This window comes from Aythya ferina, assembly GCF_964211825.1.
Source record: "Aythya ferina genome assembly, chromosome: W".
In the NCBI taxonomy this organism is placed as follows: Eukaryota; Metazoa; Chordata; class Aves; order Anseriformes; family Anatidae; genus Aythya; species Aythya ferina.
The window spans coordinates 9488622-9505391 of record NC_140313.1 but is presented as its reverse complement, the minus strand read 5'-3'; the positions used below and the strand labels follow the sequence as shown (position 1 = coordinate 9505391).

Here is a 16770-nt window from a genome sequence, read left to right as displayed (position 1 = left end):
CCAAGACTATTATTAATTTACTTTTTCCTCTAAGGTGTCATTTAATACAAGCTTGACTTCAGCAGGTCAAGCATTTTTATAGGGGAGGATCTACAAAAGACTCAATAATATCATAGCCCTGCAAATGGATGTCTTAGGCCATATTAAGGGCATCAGCTCTACCTATTAAGTATGTTATTCACACTTTAGAGCTCTCAGATATAACAGTTGTTCCAATAGTGCAACAGACACATTCATATTATACAATAATGTGATTACTCACAGTGAATCTCAGTGTCTTTTTATTCATTATGTCACTCACAAGAAATGGGAAGTCATGAATGAGAATGCTGAAACATCCTCTAAATTAATTGCATATTTTACTTTCAACTTACATTTTAATAGTTTTAACACATCTACTTTCTTGCTCCATGAGAGGTACATACAAATCAAGTTTTTTTTCCTATTTTATGTATTGAAACTCTTAGCCAGTCTATAATATGGATTATGGACAAGTTGATGCTATTTTGACAATTCATGCTAAAATAAACGAATGTGGGAATTCCTTACTGGCGGATAAGGAATTAGCTGGATGATCGTACTCGAGTTACAGTCAACAGCTTGATGTACAGGTGGAGACCAGTGATAAGTGGTGCCCCTCAGAACTACGCAGGCAATATTTAACATCTTTGTTGCCAACATGGATAGTGGGATTGAGTGCACCCTCAGCAAGTTTGCCGATGACACTAAGCTGTGTGGTGCAGTCAACACTGGAGGGAATGGATGCTATCCAGAGGGTCCTGGACAGGCTTGAGAGGTGGGCCCATGAGAACCTAATTAAGATCAACAAAGCCAAGTGCAGAATCCTGAACTTGTGGAGGAATAACCCCAGGCACCAGTACACACCAGGGACCACCCAGCTAGAAAGCAGACCTGGGGGTCCTGCTGGACACCACATTGAACATGAAATACAGTTCTCCCATAACATCCTTGTCTCTGAAGTGGAATACATGGATTTGATGGGTGGACTTTTTGGTGGATAAGGAATTGGCTGGATGGTTGCATCCAGAGAGATGCGGTCAAAGTTCAGGTGGAGACCAGTGACAAGTTGTCTCCTTCATGTGTATGTATTGGGACCAGGACTAACATCTTTGCTGGTGACATGGACAGTGGAATTTGAGTGCACCCTCAGCAAGTTTGCTGATGACACCAAGCTATGGTACAGTTTATATGCTAGAGGGAAAGGATGTTATCCAGAAGGACCTTGACAGGCTTAAGAGGTGGGCCCATGCAAATCTCATGAAGTTCAACAAGGCAAAGTGCAAGGTCTTGCATCTGGGTCAGGGCACTCCCAAACATCAGTACAGACTGGACGATGAATGGATTGAGAACAGACATGCAGAAAAGAACTTGGGGGTACTGGTGGACAAAAAGCTGGACAGGAGCCAGCAATGTGCACTTGCAACCCAGAAAGCCAACTGCATCTTGGACTGCAACAAAAGAAGTATGGCCAGCAGGTCAAGGGAGGTGATTCTCCCTCTCTACTCTGCTCTTGTGAGACTCCACCTGGAGTACTGAGTACAGCTCTGGGGCCCCCAGCACAAGAGACATGGACCTGTTGGAACAGATTCAGAGGAGGGCCACAAAGATGATCAGAGGGCTCTCCTATGAAGAGAGGCTGTGAGAGTTGGGTTTGTTAAGCCTGGAGAAGAGAAGGCTCTGGGGAGACCTTATAGTAGTCTTCCAGTACCTAAAGGAGGCCTACATGAAAGATGGGGAGGGTCTCTTTATCAGGGAGTGCAGTGATAGGACAAGGGGGAACGGCTTTAAAGTAAAAGAGGAGAGATTTAGATTAAACATTAGGAAGAAATTCTTCACTCAGACTGTAGTGAGGCACTGGAACAGGTTTCCCAGAGATGTTGTGGATGCCCCATCCCTGAAGGTGTTCAAGGCCAGGTTGGTTGGGGCTTTGGGCAACCTGGTCTATTGGAAGGTATCCCTGCATATGGCAGGAAGGTTGGAATTAGACAATCTTTAAGGTCCCTTCCAACCCAAACTATTCTAAGATTCGATGATTCTCAATTACTGACTTATAATGTGACACTGTATGAACATTTCAAAGTATTATTTAGGTAGACACTATAAAAATTTCCACAGCAGCCAAGGTTAGCTAATTTCCACAAAGAGTCTATCTGCAGCTTGATTATTTAAAAACTTATTTTTTATGTTTAAAAATAAGATTTGTGGTAAGTTTACTTTACACAGAAGACCGACCTACATTTATTTCATAAAATGTTTTAATGGACACATGCACATCTGATACAATAGTAAATTTATTGAATTAAAATTCTTTACTGTTGTAAACATTTTACAAAAGCATTGTGATTTATCTGGATGGATATAGTCCTTAATGTAAGAATTTAGACTGAATGTGGCACATTAAAGAATAAAGCTGACAAGACCCATTCTGCATATTGTCTTTTAACAAGATTCCAGCAAGAGAAACAGCATGGTGTAAAAAGTGTACAACAACAATTGTTCTTACTATACCCATCAAAGTCTACAAACTGTAAATACAAGTTCAAGTGGTTGAAACGGTCAAAGCCATAATAATTGTAACCAGTCAGAAATTATAGTAAGAAATGTTATCCCATTATATGTAGCTGTCAAAACAATGCATTTCTTTCCTTGTCAGTTGATAATTCTTTTCCAACAAGACAGAAAAGGTTTGGCAATTAGAGGTGCTGAAAGCAATTTTTCAAGTTCAAGACAGTCACAGCATTTTCTTTGCAGAAGGTAAACTGTACACCAAGGCTCAGAGGTTATAAGAACTGGTTCCAAGAGGAAAAGTGCAACTGTTCTGCACAGATAGCTTAAAAATCTGCTGGCACAATCATTCACCAACAGGATCTTTGTTTTCTCTTTGCATAGTTCACACATCACTGGTAATGTGACAGGGTGTGCTATTTTTGGCAAGAGCTAAAAACCAAAAGTGATACTGGTGTGAGTTGCCATATTAGACATGCTGGATCCATGCAGAATTCAGGTTGCTACCTGATGTTATTAGACACTGAATACTGATTTTGTTTTTGTTGAAGCAGCTCCGTAATAGCCAACAACTTCTTAAGAACATGCTGTAGAAAAAAGAGTACAACCCTACATTAGCAACTAGAGAAAAACAAACACCTTGCTTGAGAACCATCAACATTAGCCTACCAGACCTGTAATTAGATAGTTTAAAATATATATCAACACACACACACCAAAACCGTCACAGCTCCAGTTCCCTTGCTATTAAGACATTACTTCAAAAGGCAACTGTAAAACAGCAATATGAAATTTATCAGCATCCATGGACACCCATTAAATCTTGCCAACTTAACCTGAAAGTTAACCAACTTAACCTCACTGACAGGAGGAAAAGGGAAGAAAAAAATAAATCAAGAGTTTTCTTTATGGAAACCCACAAGAAGAAATTAGTCTTCTGAAGTAGAAATAAGTATTGAGGAAACAGTATCACATCTGTTATCATTAAGTACTTCAGATACAAACCTTGTAAAAGAAATAACCCTTATCTCTAAGTGAGTATGTAGTATTGAAAGCTTCTATTATCCTGCATGCCAGTCTAGCCATTGTTTTTGCCTTGCCAAGACTACTAGTAGCTGTGAATGAATTATGAACTTGAATATGATGATTTTTTCCCCATAATGCCACCAAAGAGGTAAACTGTAGTAGTTATTAAATGGGATTAGATTTGAACTGCTGTAATGAAACATTATTTCATTTTTAATTCCTTGAGCTTTCTTCTGCCAAAGATGATTAAATACAAATGTATTTTCACATTTTGCAAAATCATATAAAGGTTTGCAGTAACCCCCTTGATTAAAAACAAAACAAAACCCAAAAAACATTACTACTGAAATTTGAGTAATGACTTGCCTATTGTAATTAGTAGACCATTAGCAAATAAATTTCTTTGTCTCAAAATACTAAAAAAGGTAGTCATTTGAACATTTTTCTTATTAAAAATAAGTTTTCATAAAAGTTACATAGACGTTTAATAGTTGGAAAAGAATAATAATTTATAGTTGTACTGGGTCTAGCTGGGGAGTTAACTTTCCCTGCAGCAGCCCATACAGTGCTGTGCTCTACACTTGTAGCTAGAACAGCAGTGGTATCACACCAGTGTTGTGTCTGCTGATGAGCATTGCTGGCACAGCATCAGGACTCTCTCTAACCTTCCTAGGGGGTGGGCAAAAAGTGAGAAGAGAAACATCACCAGGGCAGCTGACCTAAACCAGCCAAAGGGATATTCCATACCATGTGATGTCACACTCAGCAATAAAAGGTGGAAACAGGAAGAAGAGGGGAGGGGTGGGCTCTCGTTGTGAAAACTTCTGTTCTCCCGAACACTGGCTATGTGCATTGAGGCCCTGCTTCAAGGACGTGGTCAATCATCACTCATTTGTGGGAAGTAGAGAGTAATTTCTTTCCTCTGCACTTCCACACAGCCTTTACTTGTTTTTTTTTTTTTTTTTTTTTTTTTCCCTTTTCCCCTCCCTTTTCCCCTTTTCCTTATTTCCCTTTAGTTAAATTATTTAATTAATAATAATCTGTCCTTAATAACTATTTTTCCCTTTATTTAAATTATCCTCATCTCAACCAATGAGTTGTTCTTTCCTTTACTTCTTCCCCTCCTCTTCTAAGGAGGGGGAGTGAGAGAGCGGTTGTGGTGGAGTTCAGCTGCCTAGCACGGTAAAAACACCACAATAGTACATTTGCTTAATAGTTGGAACAGAAGAGTCATTTATAGTGCTTGCTAGAGAAGTTGGCCATGTTTGTTTACAAATGTAATAAATCAGGAAGCAGAAGTGAATTAGTGATAGACACCTAAGGAAAGTAAATTTAGTTTTCAATTAAAAAAAAGATCCTAAAAAACTTGTGACCCAGAGAGCCTGTCAGGAGACAGTAATTTCTTGGGTTTAGGCTTCCTCTAAAAAGTAAAAGCTTCTTCTGGAAACTAAAAAGCATCCCTGTAAAACATTTTGGTTTTATTGCATAAATACTTAGTCCATGGTTTTGAGCTTCTTTACTGTTGTGGTTTAACCAGGCAGTCAGCTAAGCACCAAATAGCTGTTTGCTCACTCCCCCACAGTGGGATGGGGGAGAGAATGGGAAAAAAGTAAAACTCATTGGGTAGATAAAGACAGTTTAATAGGACAGAAAAGGAAGGGAAAATAATATTAATTATGATAAAAGAATATACAAAACAAGTGATGCACAGTGCAGTTGCTCACCACCTGCCAACCAATGCCCAGCTAGTCCCTGAGCAGGGGCAGTCTTCATGGCCAACTCTTCCAGTTTTATTGTTCAGCATGACATGACATGGTATAGAATAACCCTTTGGCCAGTTTGGGTCAACTGTCCTGGTTCTGTCCCCTCCCAGCTTCTTGTGCACCCCCAGCTTCCTTGCTGGCAGGACAGTATGAGAAGCTGAAAAGTCCTTGACTTAGTGTAAGCATTGCTCTGCAACAACTAAAACATGGTTGTGTTATCAACATTCTCATCCTAAATCCAAAACATAGCACCATAACAGCTATTAGGATGAAAATTAACTCTATCCCAGCCCAAACCAGCCATTTACCTTTACAGATACCTACCTCCTTGTGAAAAGTACATATTACAACTTTTATCACTCACACTACTGACCAGAAATATTACAAAAGAATCGTGATATTAAGCAATAACTCAAGACTTAAGATTTTTGTTAACCGTTGTAGTTTACCTGCATTACACCTCGCTCATTACTGAGTGTCCGAAGTTCATCTGAATGTGCCACACACATCTCATGCAAGGCTGCCAGATAACGAGATAAATCAGTTCTAGAGTGTTCTGTAGTGTCTGGAAGCTCAGGAACATTCTTTAACAAAAATTATGAGAGCAGACTTAGAATGGTGAGTACCCAGGCATACTGGAAATTACAGTTCTACAGTTGTTTCAATACTGCAAACAAGTACTGTAACGTTTTTCTTCAAAATTAAGTTTTCTTGTTCATGTTATATAATACAAATTATATATTTCCTTCACTCCACAAGCATATATTTAACAAAGACATTTTAATTATGGTTACACATTTCATGTGGAGTGATTACTAAATAAACAGCAATTCCTATTCCTAGTAGGAGGGTTCTACTAAAAGGTCTGATGTTGCTATGCTGCCTCTAAGCTGACCAGAAAGATACTGAGAATAGAGATTCATATTACAGCAGTAGTTTAATCAGTTATTTTAAAAATGAAGAATTTTCAGAGTCCTTGTATTGAATCTGTCATTTAAAGAAAAAACAGTATATCATAATACATGTAAGAAGTTGCCATTTAACCAGAAAAAGGTGACATATGGCAACTGATCTAATTGACACGCTTCAAACACTCACTCTTACAGATTATCAAAATATTGTGCTGTGTCTTCTAGGCCACTTAATGGATCAATTCAGGAAGCTAGGCACATTTCTTTCATCTTATTTTTTAAAACAAATTCTCAATTTAAACATGTATACACACATACATACACACATATGCACAAACATGAGCTCCGTACTCTTATTATAGCTACCATACACAAAACAGTAACAGTTTTGATATGAACTGCAATTATTATTTTATTTTAAAATACAAGATCTAGAATACATGCAGAGACACGTTTGGTAATGTATAACTGCAACTGAACATAATACTTTAAAAAAAAAAAACTTTTTTTTAAAATGTCTGGTCAAAACCATAAAACAAATTCTTACATGTAATTTGTCATAAAATATAAAAGAAAGGTAGTTTTGGCCAAAAGCCCTAATCTTCAGGGAAAAGCTCAAAGAGATCTCATGTATACAGCAATGCTAAACGATTCCAACCCCTCAAGACATTTGATGGTTTTAATTCTGTGCGACAGGCCAAGAGCAATCTGCAGTTCCTAAACATGGATAAGAAGTTTTTCAGTAGCAAGCATTCAAAATCGTGTGGAAGATGATGCATTTGAGATAGTTAAGAACTGTAAAGAATTTTCATTTATGATGTTGCTATGCAAATTCCAATAGCTTCCAATAGATTAAAAAGATTATAAAAAAGAAAAACGAACTTACCCCAAGTTCATCTAAGAACATGATCATACGGTGTTTGTTACTCTTGATGAATGGATTTACCCCCTCCATATATGGCTCCTAGTAATTTTTAAAAGTATTTATTAGAACAAATCAATATCAATGTAGTCATATCTGAAATGAATGAATTGTTATCAGAGAAGTGACACTACAAAACACAAATGTGTCATCTGGAGTAATTTTATTTTTTCAAGTGAATTTATAATGACTGGTGTACCAGCAGTCAAAATGCTACACTTTTTTTTTTTTTTTGTATTCCAGATGTATTCTGAAATTGTTTATATAGGCACAGTGACACAAATATTTCAGAAATTTAAAATTTCAAGATGGACATTTCTCCGATACATAGCTTCAATGAAAAAAAACAACAAACAACAACTTTCAGAGGTAACATCTGGAAATAAGTGCCCTCCTTCTCGTTCTTTCATTAATGCTTACATTCCAACTTGCGAGTGTCAAACAAACAGCTTTATAATGGCAGCCTGAACTCACTATCTTTCATTATGCTTACATCAACAAATGTATTGTTCAACCAAGCTGAGGCTTGGGAACCAGAACAGACCAGTTGCTGCTGGCATTCTTTTAGTGATACAATAGAGACTTTATTAAAAGCTGAGTCTTTTTAGTGCAACTTGTAAAACTGATTTACAAAATTATGTCAAGCAATATGAAGATGAGTACAAATAAAAGTGGTGTTTCAAAATGCTGTACCAATAGAAAAATGCCACTCTAAGGAATAAGTAGTGCAAAAGTGTGCATGTGGAGAGGGTGTGGTGCAGATGGAAAGGCTGACAGTTATTCATTTGTTTCAGAATTAAATACTCTATATCCAGCTGGATGTTTCTTCCTGATTGGTCTTAGTTTGAAAGAGAATTATTACATATATTCTATAAAATACATTCTATATCCATTTTCTTTTAAGGTTCTGTACAGAGGCATACCAATATTACTGAAAGATGTCTCCCCTTTTTGACATTAAATAATCAGTGGAAATGCAAAAAAGTCTGCTATCATCTACTTAAGGCAGATGATACACCTTTTTTGAACAGATTCTTTCTAATCACAGATTTCTGCTTTAGCATTTCTCAGTTGTCTTTTTGATATGGATATTCCTAAATAAAATTTACCCATTTTACCATTACATAGCTGTTTTCTTTGCAGAGGGATGGCTGCCTGCCTCTCCTCTCCTACTTTTCCAACTCCAACACCAAAAATACTAGGGTATGGCTGCTACCATTTTGGTCACCGACAGACAAAACAGTCCACTACTTCCATTGTTGTCTTTGGAACATATGTCTGAGTTTATCCATTCTCATAGAATGAAAATATGGTTGCATTACACTCTATAACACCTACTAGTATGGTCACTGGTTCATCAATTATTTTAACAGACTATTTCTGTTGTTCATACTACCAGATTCAAAATCCTCATGGTATGCACCAAACCATTCACACCAATTTCTAGATGATTCATTCTCAAAATGATTGATTCCTCTTCCCAATGCAGACAGACATTATGCTACTGCTCTAGTTTAAATTAGTTCCCTGTTGAGCTCCAAATGAAGAGGATTGGATGAACTGCAGGAACAAGGTCTCCTTGCTGATGAAGACACCTAGATCACACATTAGGCTTTGTACAACCAAACAGCAATAGATTTTTGCCTGTATTAAACAGGAACATTGAAATGTATTGACAATGCAGTTCTAGGCTGTTCTGTATAGAATTATATTCACCTTAGCTCCAAACTCAACCAGATTTGCTAAATTTTGCACAGACTTGGCGACCAGTGTCAACGTTCTTGCAGCAGTAGGGGAAGGAGAATCTGACAGAAATAGAAAGCAGAGAGTTACTGGCCATTTAATTTAAAACTACCACCAGTCACATAAAAGTTAATCTCTTCTCCAATTTATTTTTATCATGGAATTAAATAATTTGAATGTTGTCATGGTCAAGTAAAACTTGTTTTTTTTTTTTATTTTTTTTATTATTAATTATGTCCACAAAAATTGATATGCATATCTGACTTTCTGTACTAGTTGCTTACAGAACAAAGTAAGAAAGTGTTCCTCGGAAGCCTTAGGTTAACAGAAGTTCTATGAATTAAGTGGAAAGTCTTTTCACAAAAAAGAAAAGCAAAAAAAAACCAACTCTGTTAAAAGGAGGATTATTTGTTCTTAGGATATAATAAAATAATTGATTTTACCCTTTTCCTTATTTATCCATACACACATAAGTGGGTCCTGCATTGTTATGCAAATTATATGGGAAATTGCTAGTACAGGGAAAATAGACTAAAGATCGCATGCAATCCAGGTTTGTATTTGCATGAAAGCATAGTTATTTACTGTATAAATCAAATGCAAGAATATCCTGCTACTATTGCTTCTGGTTTTAAACTAAGATTAGTGTTAAGTGTAGGTTTGTTTTTTTGTTGTTGTTTTTATAAACAGCTATAGTCAAATTTGGCTTTCTGCTTACTGGCCATTTAAGTGTTCCAAAACTAACACAATTATTACATAAACTGTAAATTTTGCAGTACTTCATAATACTATATACTGTTCATTGTCTGTCTGCATCTTTTGATGGTCTCTGTCTTCCTGCTCCCTACCCTACTCAGCACTGCAATTAAGTTCAAACTTTTTAGGCCTAGCTGGAGCTTAGACTGAGGCACTAATGCAACAAATCTCAGCTGTTCATAGCATCTAGTGCTAGACATCCCTTCGAAGAAGCAATTCTGGAAAACATTACTAGCCTTAGAACTGGGAACTTCAAGATGAAGATAACTGATCTAAAGAAGAGTATTCTTTTTTAAAAATCAAGTTTGAAACAAAGGAATTAACTTTTTCAATATTTTTGAGAACGGTAGTTCAGATGATAGAACAAGCACATTGCTACTGAAACTGAACTCTATGTATACATGCAGATTTCAGAATATATATATTTTTCCTTATTACACGAAAAAGTATGTTAGAAGCTTTGCCCCAAAAAGAAAGAGCCCCCTTTTTTTTGAACAGCTCTAACAGCCCTATATAGAGTCTGTAAGTTTACCTTAGTGATAGCTGAGAATATTAGCTGGACTTCTGAACAGGACTAACAATTTACAGACAAGCTTTAAAGGGATAACACAAATTACTGGATAACAATTCCATTTACAGCTTAAGACATAGTGGTCTCAATGTAGTCCCCAAGTTCGAAAATAAACTCACAAATCTGAAGATGATAAAAAACACTAAAGAAAGGATCACCATGTACCAGGCAATGGTTCTTAAATGCTTTTGTCAAAGCCTGTATGAAAATCATTACAAGGTGAGAGGAACTTTTGGACTGACTCAGGCCTCATTCAGTATAGTTTAGAGAGAGGACAGAAAACGTTACAGAGTAGAGTGGGACAATCACTTCCCTTGACTGGTTAGCTATACTTTGCTTAATGCATCCCAGGATACGGTTGGTCCTTTTGGCTGCCAGGGCACACTCTTCAACTTATATTCATATTCTCATATTCAACTTGCTGTCAACTAGAACCTCCAGATCACCCTTTGGAGATCAAAGGTTCTCCAGCCTCTCGTCCCCCAGTCTTTATATATATACAGGGTTGCCCCATCCCAGGTCCAGAATACAGTACTTGCTCTTGTTAAATTCCATGTGGTTGGTGATTGCCCAACCATCTAATTTGTCAAGATCTCTCTGCAAGTCCTCTCTACCCTCAAGGAAGTCAACAGCTCCTCCTAATTTAGTGCCGTCTACATACTTACTTAGTATGCAAAAGAAAAAATCATAGAATCATAGACTCATAGAATATCCCAAGTTGGAAGGGACCCATAAGGATCATTGAGTCCAACTCCTGGCACTACACAGGTCTACCCAAAAATTCAGACCATGTGACTAAGTGCACGGTCCAAACGCTTCTTAAACTCCGACAGGTTTGGTGCAGTGACTACTTCCCTGGGGAGCCTGTTCCAGTGTGCAACCACCCTCTCAGTGAAGAACCTCTTCCTGAAGTCCAGCCTAAACCTCCCCTGCCTCAGCTTGACTCCATTCCCTCGGGTCCTATCACTGGTGACTAAAGAGAATAGATCAATGCCTTCCCCTCCACTCCCCCTCATGAGGAAGATGGTGACCGCGATGAGGTCTCCCCTCAGCCTCTTCTTTTCCAGGCTGAACAGGCCAAGTGACCTCAGCTGCTCCTCGTACGTCTTCCCCCCCCAGGCCCTTCACCATCTTTGTAGCCCTTCTCTGGACACTCTCCAACAGTTTTACGTCCTTTTTGTACTATGGTGCCCAGAACTGCACACGGTACTCAAGGTGTGGCCACACCAGCGCAGAGTAGAGCGGGACAATCACTTCCCTCGACCGACTAGCAAAAAAAAAGGTATGGATGAAGTATAACATATGCAAACTTTTTAAAACTACAGAACTCAGATATCCCAATATTTTGGTACTATGGTTTTCCCACCAGCAGTTTTAATGCCTTTCCTTTCTTCCTCTCACACAAGGAATACAGCAAAACTTAAAAAACTGAAATCCCTTCAACACAGCATTATGTCTAGAATAACAATAACACACACAGTAGTTGTTGCATCTGTAAGACTTCAACTACATTTAAGTTAAAAAGCCCAGAGATATTTCTAGGTGCTTAAGCCAATTGCCATGGGAGAATCCATGCCCTGACCCTTAAAGCTTCACAGCAGCCCCATGCCAACCATGTCAGACATAGTTCTCTGATGCATGTGAACACCCAAATCACACCTAAGAACTATTTAGGAGAATGCTATCCAATATCAGCCAGAATCCTGCCACACACGAGTATAGGAATGCTGTTCTAGCAAAGGAATAGTCCCTGTCACTGTTTTATTTACTGATATAGACACTACAAAGAAAGCATCAAAAAAACAGGTAATGCTTTCTTTATGCAACACTTTCACATTTGGTTTAATGGTTCTTATTGGCTTGCCTAAGTATGGCCTTTGACAAACAAGATTACTATTGTAAGTCCGCACAACACACCCTTCTTACATACTACTATATACCTCTCATATTTAAGATTCCTTACTTAAGACTGACTGTACTTAATGACTCAAAGTAGAGACTTTTCCAACTTCTAGAAGTTATTTAAGCAAAAATGTCAGACAAATTACTCAAGCATATTTTTTTAGGTTCATAAATGTATTCCAGGCTCTGCAGATCTTTTCAACTTTATAGATCTTGTTGATTTAAGAAATGTGTTTGTGGCTTTCTGCTGTTGTTTTGGTCGTGTCGTATCGTGTGTCCCCCCCTCATCCCCCCCCCCCCCCCCCCGAATATATTACACACTGCTAAAGTAAGAGTTCAATATTATATCTTTTAAATATCAACAAAGTTTTCTGGGGAGACGGAGGGACTGGACATTACTTTAAAACAAGACCTTGGGAATAAACACTGTCTCACCTTTGAGAGTAAAAACCATGTTCTGGGTCCCTTAGTGAGAAAGTCAGTCAATTAATATGGATAGCATAGCTTTGGACACACTGTTCAAAAGAATTCATATTTTTTTAAATTAGGCACTAAAGTAAGTTTATGCCTATTACTATATAAAGCATGGATTTAATCTGAAGCATAGTCACCTGAGATGATATTAAACATCCTTGGGTTCAGTATAGCAGGACAAATCAGTCGAAGAAAAACAAAGCCACTGAAATGGGAAGAAAATTGTATTTTGTTCAATAATGAAGTTAAAAAATTATTGTAAAATTATGTAGTCTTTAAGCATTTAAGTCAATGTGGAAACCTTTTTGAGACAGGTGACAAACAACGAGCCTGCACCCTCATGAAAATGTTTGTTAATTATGAATGTCTTGTTATGATTTCAACTTTTATAAAAAAAATGAAATAAAAACAGGCGTATTGATTTCCCAATTAAGGTGAACCTCTGAAACCACTTGGGAAAAGCTTAACCGTAAAACCATACTGATGTCTGTGGTGTAAGACCGCACTGGCTTTAAGAAGGAGGAAAACTTAGTCTTCTACCTCCCAAAAGTCTACAAGTAATTGAACCTGTAGCCACTTGCTCCCCCAAGCCAATGTAAGGAAAGCAAGAGTGCAGTCAGAACAGAACCTCTTTTTTGGCAGCAACATAGCCTTATATCAGCTTAAACTGAGCTGATAACAGTATATTATTATCCTAGATCAGCTACTTTCTGGAAAAGCTGGAGAAAAGCACTAGAAACTTACTCAACAGAAACCCAAAATAGCCTTTAGTTTAGCATGAGAAAAATCTAACTTTCTGTTGACAGCTGATAAAGTAAAAAATATCCATCTGAGGTTAACTGTGATTCTAGAAGATTGCTATAAATGAAGTGACATACAAACCAACTAAAGCTATTTAACTCATCTCTTGTTTTGTTCAGGGTACACTACCAACAGACTGCTTTTTCACTACAGCAATACTAAAGCCTGACCACTTAAAAAAAAAAAAAAAAGGAAGAGGACCTTGCAATATCTTGCTTATTGATAAGTACACAGTGATGGCATTGTCCACAATTACTCAGAACTGATACGTAGCGGTAGGGTTAACACACCTTCTGTCTGTCCAAGACACCTGAATTTTAATATATAGTGTTATAGAAGTTTCCTATTTCTCCAAGAACCACAGATTACCGGATGACAAAAAAGTCCTGGCTCAGTGTTGTTATATATGGAGTGGTAATTCGTGTCGAGAAAATGGTTGATATTAATAAAGAAGGGGGAGATGTGGGAGTGTGGCCATGGGGGTCAGAATGCCCCGTGGTTGAGATAACATTAGACTCTCAACGATGAGGCCATCAGGAATATAAAAGAGTTTAGAGGGAACAAAGAAGGGTGATTCAGGAGACTCCAAGCAGTCTCCGGTTTCTTGTTCTCCAGCTGGTCTCTTGTTCCCCAGCATTAAGGCATGGATGTTTCTGGGTGTTTGCTGTTGTTGTTATATTCAAAGTTGTTTGACCAATGAAAAGTTGTTTTGAAAAGAACTGCTGTGGAGATAAGGGTATAAGAGGGGAGCCTGCCCTCAAGATAAAAAAGGAAGGCAACACGATGTGATGAAGTTATGAAAGTTGAAGTTTATTGAAAGAAGCAGAAAGAAGGAATGAAAAGGAACAGGCTGGCAGAACAGAGACCAGGACGGGAACAGGCACATTGATCGCCTCATGAAGATAGGTTCGGCCAAACTCAGCAAAGTGCTCAGAGAAGCTCGTATAGAAAGTTGCTGGAAATAGGCGCACCAGAACTGGGAAGAAGCTCAAGCTGAGAGAAGCGGACCCGCACACACAACTGCCTCTCGCTGGTAAGCAGTTGCTCATTATGGGGAATCATACGTCCTTAGAAACAAAGACTGTCCTGGTAACCTTACAGCTTATTCTCCTTATTAACAATCGGACAGTTTATGAGCCTGAAATATGGGACCAAACTGAGGTCAAGGTGTGGGACTCTGCAACTAAAAGCGACAAGGTTGCAGTGGGATTGCTTGGCACCTGGCGAGCATTCTGAGGCCTTAAAGAGCCATGTGGGACCAGTCAGAAACGTGTGGTTTGCCAGATAGTGAGGGAGCTGCGGGCTCCTTTACTGATCCAACTGCTACGCCATGGGCCCCTCTGCTGCTACAGCCATCGAAGGCTTTTGCTGTTATGCCCCCTGTTGACCTGAACGTGCCTTTTGACCCAGGCCTATTGGCCTTGAAAAGGAGATGGATATGCTTTTCTTCGATCTGGGAAGAACGGGATACATAAGGCCTGAAGACCGAGTTGCTTGACAACTTAAAGCGAGACATATTGTTCAAAAAGAATGGAAAATTGAGACTTGTTAGTAATCAAGAAAAGAAATGGAAAATGGAGACTGTTAGGTCATGGAACTTAAAGGATTGTTTGTTACCTTTTCTGATCGTGAATATGTATGGGTGTACTCGATTTTAGTAAGTTATGGAACTTAAAGGATTGTTTGTTACCTTTCCTGATTGTACGTATGTATAGGCATACTCGGGTTTATTATGTAAAGCAATGTTCTGTATATTTAGAATGTTTGATATTCGTGTGTGCCTGTTGGTGGAGCGTAGACTCCCCGCACACCCAGCGCTGTTTACTTGCCTTTTATACCTTTTAGAAATATTTGTTTTATAAATATTACAAAATTCAGATTGAGTTGAGACTTCATTTATAACAGTGTGAAACAAAAATATTTTCTATGGAATGTACTTGAAGCTATGAGGAAGTAAATAATTTTGAAGTCATAGAACATGCACCAATTTCTTTTTTAGATGGCCTGAAGTTGAAGACAACCCAGTACAAGATGGACATAGAACTACTGGAGCGAGTCCAGAGGAGGGCTACTGAGATGATTAGAGGACTGCAGCTCCTGTCGTACGAGGACAGGATGAAAGATCTGGTCCTGTTTAGCCTGGAAAAGTTAAGACTGAGGGGAGACCTCATTAATGTGTATCAATATCTGAGGGAAGGGTGTTGAGAGGATGGAGCTGGTCTCTTTTCAGTTGTGCCCAGCAAAAGGAGAAGAGGGAACGGGCACAAACTGAAGCACAGTAGAATATTCCGGCTGAATATGAGAAGGCACTTCTTTACTGTGAGGGTGACAGAGCACTGGAACTGGTTGCCCAGAGAGGCTGTGGAGTCTTCTATGGAGAAATTCAAAACCCGCCTGGATGCCATCCTGTGCAATGTACTCAAGGCAATCCTGATTGGCAGGGGAGGTGATGATCTTCAGAGGTCCCTTCCAACCTTGGCCATTCTGTGATTCTGTAAACTGGGGTATGAACCTAAGATAGACTTTGCAGATACAGAAGATTTGGTGCTTCTTATACCTGTCAAACTAAATTAAGAATGAGTCGATACCTATACATGGGCTTTTACAATCAGACAGAAATGGCAGCACTTTTTGAATGATATAGAAGGGAAGCTACCCAGACACTTTAAAAATTCCCACCTGTCTCTGAATACATAATCTTTATTGGACCAAAACCAGTACAATAAAAGATAATATTCTTCACTGGAAGCTGCAAGAAACTGTACTCTCAAGACAAGTCACAAGAATCCACTTATGAAGGCTAAGGTGATGTGAAAGGGAGACAGTATTTATAGTATCCAGCAGAAACCCCAGGAAAATTCTGAATGACAGATGTATCCACTTAAGGCACATGGCAGTCTCTGGAGTTAGGGAGGAACAGAGAGACATGGTATTTGCTTTTAAGTTCTACACCCTTGGAATAGGCTAGTCCCAACACCTCTGATAAGAGCAGCCTCAATTTGAAGGCAATCCCCCTTCCCCCTCCATGGGATGCTGAATGACATAAGTCAGTGATAAACAAGAGCCAATGACAAATCATCTGAAAGACTGTTCAATAAGAGATTAAACTCAGCAAATCATTATCAGTGACAGATGCTAGTCTACTATCAAGCTAGGCTTGAAAAAAAAAACAAAAAACAAAACGTAAAGCAAACATAGAAGAGATGCATCTCTGATACCCTTATACCTCTAGTATCATTTAGAAAGACAGTGTTAAGACCTCATCTTTGTCAAAGATTTTTGACCTGCACTGGCTGGCAACCGACCAGTTTAACACTGGAAGAACTAATTATTCAATTGGTTTATGAATACAGACTGGAGTTTTTGTACTCATTG

General features: G+C 38.4%; 1 protein-coding gene across 6 annotated transcripts in view; it reads right to left on the bottom strand.

Moving 5' to 3' along the window:
• Positions 1-16770, bottom strand: part of LOC311426264 (ras GTPase-activating protein 1) — a 138075-nt gene that overhangs the window by 19501 nt on the left and 101804 nt on the right. For 2 of the 6 annotated variants that reach the window (XM_084502501.1, XM_084502505.1), the window contains exons 21-24: positions 12732-12799; positions 8865-8953; positions 7113-7190; positions 5765-5899 (exon numbers count right to left, since the gene is read on the bottom strand). In XM_084502501.1, coding sequence (XP_084358627.1) covers positions 5765-5899; positions 7113-7190; positions 8865-8953; positions 12732-12799 — 370 coding nt within the window. Of the gene's footprint in view, positions 1-2294; positions 3114-5764; positions 5900-7112; positions 7191-8864; positions 8954-12582; positions 12636-12731; positions 12800-16770 lie in introns of those variants that run through there. The other 4 variants (XM_084502502.1, XM_084502503.1, XR_014686646.1 and 1 more) reach the window with 4 other exon arrangements.